This window comes from Notothenia coriiceps, unplaced genomic scaffold (genome assembly GCF_000735185.1).
Source record: "Notothenia coriiceps isolate Sejong01 unplaced genomic scaffold, NC01 NC01_scaffold00000339, whole genome shotgun sequence".
NCBI lineage: Eukaryota > Metazoa > Chordata > Actinopteri > Perciformes > Nototheniidae > Notothenia > Notothenia coriiceps.
This window is the reverse complement of record NW_011333040.1, coordinates 23,183,128-23,194,889: the sequence shown is the minus strand read 5'-3', so window position 1 is coordinate 23,194,889 and position 11,762 is coordinate 23,183,128. Positions and strand designations below refer to the sequence as shown.

Sequence of the window (11,762 nt, the reverse complement as noted above, 5' to 3'; positions counted from 1 at the left end):
TTGAGTCAATAATAAAATACATTAACCGTGCTTTACCTGAACCTCATCATGACACTAAAGAGGACGGCAGGATTGTAATTTCCCGTGTTCAGTGAATGCAACAGAGGCAAGACACCAGACCAACCAGAGAGTTCAATGGAAATAAACATCTGTCTTATTGGCTGACAGGTAGGCCTACCTGTCCATTGAGCTGTGACAATGTTTAAACTGTCAGTCGGACTCATAGACTGTATATATAAATGGACGTAGGGTCCGTGACGTCACCCATAGGATTCTGCAGAGTTGCCGAGAAGCCCTAACGGCCCGTCTACACTACAGGCATGAAAAAATCTTGAAGCTGGACGTGTCTGAAGCTTGGCGATTTTTTGCGAGCAACCAATCACATGAATCTCCCGCCCCCGACATACAAAGCAATAGCAATGTTAAAACGAAGTAAACGGGATATAAACTCTCCAAACAGGCGAAAAAACTATCAGTTTCACCCACTGTCTCTGCCACCTCCCTCCATGCCTGGTTCCTCCGGATTGTATCCCGGTAAATAGTTCCGGTCGTAAAGAACCGGGTGATTTGCTACCGTAATATCTCGTTTGGANCCCCCCTCCCCTCCCTACTCATTTTTGTTTCTGAGTTAATTGTCAGCTTCATCTATTACTCATTCAAAACAAGGCCTATTGTAAGCACCTCTGTGTCCGCCTTGCAGTCTGTGAAGTGTTTATTTACTTTGTGACGGCTGTGTGCAAATTAAAATGAAGCGCTGTGACATTGCTCGTCCTTATGGTTCAACGTGGGACCAACGCTACATCAAGACATAAAGAACGCCTCAGAAATATAGTATAGAACTGTAGTTATAGAGCCATACAGACAGTCATATTTAACTTAAAAAGTGAATATCTAAAAGAAACTTTACTGGTGGTGAAAGCAGATTAATGTCATGCTTGTTATTTGTGCGTAAACATCATGTATCTGTTGGCTTCATAAGTAATGTGTAGCTTACGAATGAAACTAGACCAAGCAACTTTACCATTTCAAGTTTAAAGCTGCATAAAGCCCGGAACTGCTGCATGGCATATTTATGAATACTGACACTATCCTCACATAATGTCACTAACTGTTGATAAAACACGTCTTGACAGGTCTCTGATGACTTTGTTTTGTTGTATGCTTTTCTCAATCTCAAACCAAACAATAGATAAACAAAGGAGATCACGGTCTGTAGCAGTATCAAAATTACTCAACAGAAGTGTCTGTCTGCACTCAGAGATTAAAGGGGCCTTAATATGCTCATTTTCAGGTTCATATTTGTATTTTGCGACATATTTATGCTTTATTCTTTAAGACCAGAGCCAAGTCTGCTCTGATTGGCTATCACATACAATGTGTTGGAGCGCTAGCCAATAGAAGCGCAAGTGTTACATAGTGATGTCACTATGTTACGGAAGAAAGACCAATGAAGGCATTTCAGGCAGGGGGGAGTGTGTGGGAGAGAAACTCCCTCTGGAGAGAGTTTGGGGATTTTAGCCTTTGCAGACCATTTACAAACCTATATAACACACTACAGAAAAGCAGTCTGTCAAGTGTTTATTTACTTTGTGACGGCTGTGTGCTAATTCAAATGAAGTGCTGTGACATTGCTCGTGCTTATGGTTCAACCATGGGTTCAACGTGGGACCAGAGCTACATCAAGACATAAAGAACGCCTCGGAAATCTTATTTTTTTCTCAAATGTGTCCTTGCTATTCAGCTTCTGTCTGACACCAGAGCCAAGTCTGCTCTGATTGGCTATCACGTACAATGTGTTGGAGCGCTAGCCAATAGAAGCGCAAGTGTTGCATAGTGAAGAAAGTCCAATGAAGGCAGGGGGGGAGTGTGTGGGAGAGGGATTTTGGGGATTTTATTCTTTGCAGACCATTTACATTCACAACAAACGAAATAACACACTATAGGGAAAGACATTTGCAGATCATTAAATTGATTTCAGATTAACGTGCTCATAAACCTATATAACAGGAAAGGGAACCCCTAAACAAGCATCATAGGGCCTCTTTAAGACGTTCTGGTTCCCAGACCTAAAGAAACAAACACTCTGTTATACCCCCAGACATTTCACCGCTAAACTCTAACAGCAACATAAACTATAAGCAATACCATCCAACCTTGTTAAATAAATATTGCTTTTAAATAAAAAAATGTAAGGTAACTAGGCTTTGTCTTTTATTCTATGTGTATTTAATTGCCTTGTGTGTGTTTTGGACCTTGTGTTATTTCTATTTTTACTGCTGAATAACCAACTTCACTAATAATGAATAACTTCACTTGACTTATTAAAGGTATTGCTTTGTAGAGAAGTTTTAGCAGAATTCAAACTTAAAGTTAAGGTGAAGTATATATTTTATTAAAACACACCCTTTGATGGTGATTGATTTTTCAAATGTCGTTTTTTCTCACCTCAAGGTAATTTACTGCCCATGTTTCCTCTCACTCTTGTAAATTCAATTAACCTTATTTTCTTTCTTTACAGATGCTTTTTATGACATTGTCACCGTGGGTGCCCCTGCAGCCCATTTCCAGGGGTTCAAGTGTGGCGGTCTGCAGCGTCTCCTCAGCAGATATGAATCAGAGAAAAAGAGGTAGGAGGAAATCACCTTAATCTGTACACCATGGTGTTTAGAGGAAGCATGGGTAATTTAATACAGTTCACATGCTGAGGTGGAAACAGGCTTTCGTGACAAAATAATTCAATTTAGGTATAATTGATAGTGGCAGACAAATTTTTCCCTGGCCTATGGACTTGATTTTTCTAAGCCCACACAGTTACTTAATGCCAAGCCATGTTCAATTGAGACTGGAACAGCTTGACTGGAGGCTACAGACATGATGGGAAAGGTGTGGTGAGTCACAAGTTCCTCTGTGCGGGTGCTTTTTATCTTCTAAGGTAAGACCGCTGCTTATATTGTTACTAAAAAAAATATCAGATATGTAGCTGAACCAAAAACTGGTGAATCTATATATGCAAATATCACTCCGGCCTAATGTTTCACCCTTTTCTTTTAATTGAAAAAACGGAGAGATATACTTTAAGCAGACTAGATAGTGTTTTTGATATTGTATATGTTCATGTTTGGTCCGTCTTTGTACCAACTGCTTGATGGAGAAAATATGTCTTGTGTGTGTTTTCATCCACTGACCAAAAATCGCTTGCTCCACAAAGGCCTACGGTTTAATAAATTGAGTGAGACCATGCTACTATGATTGTGTTATACAAACAGACCCAAAGATAAATGTGCTGTGTGCTCACATGCAATGACAGAAAGTGCACTCTGAGAGACTCGTCCATACGACTTCCTCAGACCTGAGATCAGCAGTATCCTGTGAATGTTGCTGTCTTTGCCCTTTAGATGCAGGCGGAGCTATATGTCACTGGAGTTCAGTATGTGGTCACTTGAGTGATGCCAGAAGAAATGAAGGGTGATTTTTCCTAAAGCTCCCCATAGAGCGCAAAGTCATTACAGACTGTGCCAGATCCAATTAGTTACAGAGTTTGAAGCTCAAGAAAGAGGGGAGGAGAGGCAAGATGGAGAGGGCTGAGGTGTGGCTATGAAATGGATAAGTTGATTGGAAAATACTTTTGGGGGGGTGCTGATAATGAAAAATGAAGATATCTTTACGCTAAAGTGCACAAGTGCTGAAGATGGTCAGTTTTATCTGCTAGCATGAAATATGATAAGATTAGCACATTTTGGAGAATCCACTGAAGTGAAATCATTTTCTTTGAACGAGAGATTAGACTTCAGAAAGAATTCTCCGGGGAGACAGAGCTTTGTGTTTCGTATTTGACTTAGCTAATGACTCACTGTAGCTTAAATTTTCCAATTTTACGCCTGGCTAACTGACTGCGGCCTGCGCTGAGTCTTATCATTTGTCAGTCATCGGCAGAAATGGGGCGAAGCCTGCGAGCTAGTTCAGGCAGTCAACTTGAGCACCAATGATACATTAACACGTGACGCACCTCGTCCCTCTTACAACCAACCAAACACATTCTCCTAAACATGCCGCTCTATTNCTTTCGATGCTTTTTTGAGGAGCTTTTTGTTAACAGATTTGAAAACATTGCTCCTGCTTTAAAAGTAGCACAATTCATTTGTCAACCTTGGAAAGTTATCTAGATATCCCCTGCCCTAATGCCAAAGTAAACTGGCCCAACTGAATATGTGTCGCCGTTTGATGGTCGTTGTCTGGACCGCTGCGTAAAAAGGAGGATTCTGCCCGATTTACTTCTCCGCTGTTTCTCCTTTGTCGCTCTTGTTTGTAGTTAGAAATCAGATCAGAATCAGAATCGAGTATTCAACTAAGCCATTGTAATATTATTTACATGGACTTAGTTGAATACATTCGATTCTGATTGGTCAATCAGAACACGTGACACGTTGTTAATACGAACAGACAGACCGCTGTCAGCACTTATTGACCGTTGTTTAAGGACTGCTCACTCTGACAAAACAAGTACCGTCGATTTAACTGTATACAGTTTGGCCGAAAAAGCAAACTGCATGCAGTTGCTTTTCAGACTTAAAGCAAGGAGCAATGTTTCAATCTTGTAATCAAAAAAGCTCCTCAAAACAGCTATCGAAGCAGTTCCTGCCGTTGCTACGTTAGTTCAAACAGTAACAACGGACTATTTTTCTTAGCGGATGCAATGTCTATCTTAACTCTAATACATACAACTTATTTTTTAATCAATAAAATCATTTCTTAAATCCATAAAAGCATTTCAATTAATATTGGGAGACTCATAACGTTACTTTGTTGAGAATGTGGCCATGTAATAAGTGGGATAATGTCAGGTCATTATGGGGAAAGAACACCTAATTAACCCATAATGGACCAAGTCGCTGCACATTACCCACATTATTACATGTCCAACATTCTCAACAAAGTAACGTTATGACTCCTAATATATAATGAAGTATGCTTTTATGATTTAGAAAAACCCTAGGGTTTAAACCCAAACCCTAACCGGTTTGTATCCCGGTAAATAGTTCTGGTCTTAAAGAACGGGTGATTGCTACCGTAATTTCTCGTTTGGAATATGAGGAAATGAATTGCGGTGCTGGCTCTCCCAGCTGCCGCGGTTGATCTGGGCTAGCGTTGTACTTGTCAGATTTGCAATAAACGGGATTTGATTGGCTGACGCTTCCAGCTCAGCTTCAAAGTTGAACATTGCTCAACTTTTGAATCCTGAAAATCCTGAAAATCCTGGAAATCTTCGCTTTGCTTCCCCACAATGCAGTTCGGCAAAAAGCGAGGCAAAGTGACGTCACCCCCATTCAAAGTCAATGGGCAGAGAAGCGTTGGAAGCGTTGGAAGATTTTTTTAAAGCTGCTGTGTGGACGGGGTGTAATACACACCCAAATCCCCCCTATCCCCCACAAATTGCGTTCACTGCTTTAAATGTATCTATAGTGAGGTAAGTTGCTCTTTAATGTCAGGCATAGCTCTTGATGTGAAGCACTTTAACCAAGCTCTGAGAAAGCACAAACTCCTCCTAATGCACTTGGCTGATTAGTTTCCTGTGCTACAGTTATTCTCAAATTGGTCTCAGCCCCAGCATAATTCTCAATAGTTTGGATTTTTGGTCTTCAGAGCTTCTCCTGGGAGCCACACTGACAGGCCTGACCTCGGCTGACCCTTTCTGTGATTAACATTCAGTAGGAGGAGGCTCTTGAAACCTGAGAGCACACTGGGTGTGGTGGATTTACACAGAAAAAGTGTCTGCGTCTTTGTTCTATGACTCAAATATGTCAGTAAATACCCCACTGGTCAATGTCTGAAGCTTCAATGTGTCATATAAACAGTGGTTGCTAACAACTGAATAAAGGAGAATACTAAACATCATGACACCAACCATGAGTCAACGTTGAACTTAGCTGTGGCTAACGTTAGTTTTTTACTTCGTGGGATTGCAAATTTACGTTTTAAGAATCATAAAGCGCTGGTAATATGTGAAGATTATCCGAATTAACAAAGCATACACGTATCTAAAAGGTCCCCGATTATACTGTTTTTCATCAATATATATAGGTCTCAGATATATACAAAACATGTCTCTGAAGTGTTTGGCTTGAAATACCAAACAGATCATTGCAGCATCCCATAATCCCCTCTGTTTCAGCCCTGTGCTGATTCTCTGTCTGTTACTTTAGATGAAAATAAGGAGTCACTCCCCACGCCCCTCTGAGACATATTTGGTTAGAAATAACTCAATGGTGCTCTAGGAGGAGATGCAGGTGATGAGGTGGGGGGGGGGTTACCTTGGTTGCTTATATCTTACACAGGCTCCGCCCTTTACTGGACTCTATGGGTACTAGCCTCAACCATGCTATGCGAGCATTCACCTACTCAGATATCTATAAACTAGGGATGCTCTAATCGATCGGCCAATGATCGATATCGGCCGATACTCACTCTCTACCGATCAATCGGTGCTCTCTAAACATGCCGATCGCGAGAGCCGATCGCATGACGTAACATACATGACACTTTTCTCTGTGCGCGGCAAAACAAGCTCGCCAAAATGACTTCACTGGTCTGGCATTATTTTAAGGTGTCCGAAAAAGACAGTAAAATAGCGGTATGCAACGTGTGTGAAGCAGAAATCCTGCAGCTCCGCCCGCCGGACCGGTGAGCGGAGCGAAACACACAAGAGTTAGACCTAACACACTTAGCCTCTGGAACAAGCTCAACTAGTTATAAATATATTTATTCTTCACTGTCGGGTCACTCATTACTGGATCAGTGAGCTGCATGAGATATTGACAGGCTGTCAGGAGAGAGAGAGAGAGAGAGAGAGAGGGAGAGAGAGAGAGAGAGAGGGGGAGAGAGAGAGGGAGAGAGCTTCCGCTCATTTCTCCTGTGTTATTATCCAAAGTGAATGTAAACTTGAATAATGTACATCATTTGAATGTAATAATTGAGTAGATTGTTGTNATATGGGCGTTACGTGAAGCCCGCAAAAGCTGCACCGCATTTCGAGTCGGTTGTGATTTATAAAGGGAAACCGGCGTAGGAAGTGCCATACGCACTTTCCTCGCCGTTACGCAATGTTTGGTGAATCGGAAAGTGGCGAAAAATGTATGGACCTATTTTTCGGATCTCTACTACGTAAGCAACCTTCCCACGTCAATCCTACGCACGCCGTTATACATGAGGCCCCAGGACTTGTTTTTATATGAACTAAACACTTGTACCATCACCCACCTGCTTGCTTCACTCTGTGGGATCATGACCTATCTGCTCTCTTCATACTGACCTACGCTTAACGAAGACACTTAACATCAGTGGAGTCTACACTTCCACTTGATCTTTTCCTATTTAAACTAACACAGACTTGTTTCTTCTGTAACTTTGACTACTTTTTGTAAGGGAAACTTCTGCAGCAATGGAGAGTCAGGACTCAGAGAGACACGAGGAGAGTTGGAGCTTTGATGTCAAACACTGGTATGTTTATTTACAAGTATCGGCCGGAGAAATTCACATCACAAGTCACAGCAGCCAGAGATTCTGACTGCACTAGTGGGTTGCCATGTCAAATCTGACCAGCCTCTCTCTCTCTCGATAGACCTTTTAACTAGTTTACAGAGAGTTAATCCACATATTGGGGGATGGTGCGTAAACACCTGGGAACACTGGAGATATCCCCAACATCTGTAAATACTGAATACTCAATCACTTGTCTGTGGTGCTTAGAAGCCAGCGTTCTCACAGTCATAAAACCCCTGTGACCGATAGGTCCGGTCATGAAACTGGGAACAACACCATATGACTGCATTAGCAAATTCCTTACTCAGGGTTGGTGATAAACGTCAACAGGCAGAAAGGTTGAATATCTAGGAGTAAAGACAGAAATATTCCCTAAATCTTACTCATTAGAGCTTTAACTGAGAAGAAGCTCCGCACTTACTTTAAGAGAAAATGTGACACTTTTCCTCTCATAACGCATCTACATAATATATTCTGGTTTAGCTGTTCTGCTCTTGACTTAATATGATATTAAGGCTGTTTCCCACATATAGTGAGGCATGAGATTAATGTTTGAGCAGAGAAAGCAAATTATGACTACATGCAAAACACCCAGTATTTCATTCATATCCATTTTAATTGCCTTGCATGGATCCAAATGAGTTCCATTACAGCAAGTCAATGTGTGAGAGTGGAAATCTATGGACAACACTGTGTGTGTAATTGCTTGACAACATTCACTTTGCTCTAACACTATTGTGTAATGCACACAGAAGTAAACCTAATTTTAAAGATAAAAATGTCCAAATGACTTTAGAAATGAGCCGAGCTTCATTTAGTAACCAAAACACTTGACTGGAAGTCAAAATGTAAATTCATATTCAAATTAAACTCTGCTTATCTGACCTCAATGTTAATTTGCAATCTATGAAACCATGTATTATTCATGATCTATTCTTGGATGAGTGAACAAAGCCACACATTGTAGTTAAAACAATCTGGGTCTTATTTGCACTTCATAACCCAAATGTCACAGAAGTCATGTGTTTGACTATGACAGAGCTCATACGGTAACTTTTTTATGAATTTCTTTCTCATTACCAACAAAAAGCAATCACATTTCCTAAAGACACAGAAAGTACCGAGGCTCGTATCCTCGAAGACAAGGATCTGCAGCAAAGTGCAGAAAACATTTTAATGATTCACTGTACCGCAAGATCCATATAGAAACTGTTCAAAGCAGAAGATCAGAGGTGCACTCCTTTGGGTAAGGGAGGGAAGCATTGCAGAGTCATTCTCTTTCCGAGGCTAAACCAAAGCAACTGTGCTCCTCCCCGCACAAAAACTGCTCAACAGTGGAGCTCCTCCACACCTACCTGTTTTAGAGATCTGAAACGCTCCACATCCCTTGGGAGGAATTCTGTTGCTAGTCTTTCTTCAATATATCTGCTGATGTGATCTTCACTCAGCAGAAGTGCGAGTCAGAAAGAGCCTCTGTGGACTCCTACTGCGAAAAATAAGTTTCATTTGATCGAAAAAAGAGGCAAACCGTAGAAATCTATTCACTTCGAATGGTTTTACCTTGAAGCATGAGAGAATGTTGGCCGAGTTAAAAATAGAGCCTTTCCAGTCAATGTAAATTCACTTGAGAAGTGATGGGGAGCTGGTCAGAGTCCAAAAGCACTTGGCAGTGAGGACACTTACTCAATATTGCGTGTGTGACCTCCATACACCATATAATTTAACATAATCATGCATAGACCATAGGGCTGCTCGATTATGGCAAAAATCATAATCTCGATTATTTGGATCAATAATTGTAATTGCGATTATTAAATGCGATTATTCATACGATTCATTGAGCAGCCTTAATAGACCATCAAACCACAACTATTCCCAGGTAACCAATGGGACGGAGACACATAACTTATCCTAGGACACAGATGGAGGGAAGGGGGACGCCTTGAAATGTCACTGTGATTATAGTGAAATAATTATCATCATCATCAACAGAATCATCTCCATGTATAGAGAAGCAACAGCGCATCTGTCGGACTTTTATCAGAGTGCCGAGGAAAAGTGTTCTGGAGTGAAAGAGTGCATCGAGTCAGGCGGTCTGAACCAGGAAGGAGAAAGTCAGAGGCAGTGAGCACTTAATAAAAAATAACCTTACATGTACATCTTATTTTTATTCATCTTTGCCCGACTCTCTGAAGGTGGAATTTACTATTTTATTAAAAACACTTTAGAATCACTGCAGAGACCTTTATTTATCATTCTCCTTTATTTATATCTGTTCAAGAGTTTGCAACCAACACTCTAAAACTCAGAGAACGTGAACCTACTAATAAAACTAGAAGGGCAGTAACTAAGTCAAACAGCCATAGTATGGTGCACGATTTTTAAGAATAGTTCTATATTCAAGGAGACATTATTATTCGCTTTCCTGCCAAGAGTTAGAGTTTGTATGTATGTAGATGAGTCTTTATGTTAAGCTAAGCAAACAAGCGGCTGTCTACAGTCTCATAGTTAATGCAGAAATATGAGAGTATAACGAAGCTTCTTTTAAACTCTAAAAGTAAATAAGCACATTTCCGGAAATTGTCAAACTATTCCTTCAATTCTTCAAGTGTGATCATGCGTTAACAAGTCCACAAAGGTTTCATTGTGAATGCAAACTCACAATGTTTGTCTGTGTAAATAAAAAAAGGCAGAATTTTGTGATTGATGATTGAGTGTGAAGGAGGAACTACTGATATAAACGTGTAATGTTATTAATGATTCAAGTCGTTGGGGCTTGAAGAGAGTTGTCACTTGAACATCATCTTTTAAACACACAGAAACAGTTTCACACCACCACCCTTCTCATCCACACACACATATACACACACAAACATAGCTTGAGATTGTAATCAGAGAGCAGCCCTGTTAGTGCTGACCAGGCCAGGGCTTTACTTGGCCAATGTGTGCGTGTCTAATCAAGGATGAGAGCAAGTGGTGACAGAGCGAATGTACCAATTAAGCGGGCTGATTGGGCTCTATTCCACTGTGGCAAAAACAATCTCTCCCACAACAGATTGCAATCTGACAGCACCAGATGTAATTCATTAATTATACTGATAAAAAGCGCCTCAACTCCATAAACCTCCAATGCTGCTTTTCTCTTTTGTTAGTTTGGCGTTTTTATGATGAGTTATGGATATTTTCCTGAGGTTGACTTTTTAACGGTGCATGTGTGTGAAGCAACTGCTGGAATAAAAGTTTTAAAGTTATTTTGAGAAAACAAATGTTTGCAGTTTTGTTTGCAGATCTGGTATTAAGTCCGGATGACTCCTCCGAGAGGGAAAACATTGAGAGTGTCGCAGTCAATTTAGTCCTATATATACACCTCATTGAAACTCTACCAGGAAAAATGGTTAAAAGTTATATGCTTTGAAGCAGATAATGAAGTCGATTTTTGAGCTAAGTTTGGGTTTAAATGCACTTACCGCCACAATTTCATTTAATAGGATTTTCATGCTGACAACGTTTGGTGATGTGTCCGAGAATAAAGAAGTTTTGTTGCAGCTGCTTGAGGCCAAGAGGAATGAAGGGACAGTTCAGATGGAAGTGAGGGTGTGTGTGAAGGGGTTTGGGACTGCCCACCTTGTCAGAAAGGTTCTTGAGTGCTTCCCTCAGTCCAGAGGAGGAGTGCTCCTGGGCGGCCTGGAGGAGCTGGTCCGCTAAGATGCTGATGAGCGGCTGGAGGAGGCTCACGGTGCTGAGGACCTCCTGAGCTTTGGCTGTGTGCTCGGGGGAGTAGTAGATACACTGGTAGGCAGTGCTGAAGCTGTGGTGGAGAAAAAAACACATACATTAAGATTTGACAGCAGCTGTAGTTTCATGGTCATGCACTGAAATGATATGAAATACACATGAAAGTGATCTGATTTAAAAAAGAACTGGGCCACACTTGGTTGTAATGAGAATGTAAACATACAATGCTGGACAGAAGCTCCTCATATGTTTGTTTAGACAACTCCTGCTGGTTTTCGCAGTGTCCACTTGCCATCGGCGTTTGCCAAAACTAGCAGAGTAGGAAGAGACAGTATTTGATATCAAACAAGCTCCAAGCTGTACTGCAGCATTCACTGGCTGACCTGCTCCATATGGGTGCAAGACATGTTGACACAAAATATCCAAAACACACACAACTGATCAACAACAGGTTTCACGTTTATTCCCCATACACCACCACCATCTCTAAT

General features: G+C 41.0%; 1 protein-coding gene across 1 annotated transcript in view; it reads left to right on the top strand.

The window, feature by feature from the left end:
* LOC104952505 (type II inositol 3,4-bisphosphate 4-phosphatase-like) overlaps positions 1-2,631 on the top strand; it is a 40,021-nt gene extending 37,390 nt beyond the window's left edge. Inside the window, exon 6 of the mRNA XM_010779345.1 lies at positions 2,519-2,631. Within this exon, the coding sequence (XP_010777647.1) occupies positions 2,519-2,631 (113 nt within the window). The remainder of the gene's footprint in view (positions 1-2,518) is intronic.
* Positions 2,632-11,762: the final 9,131 nt, after the last annotated feature.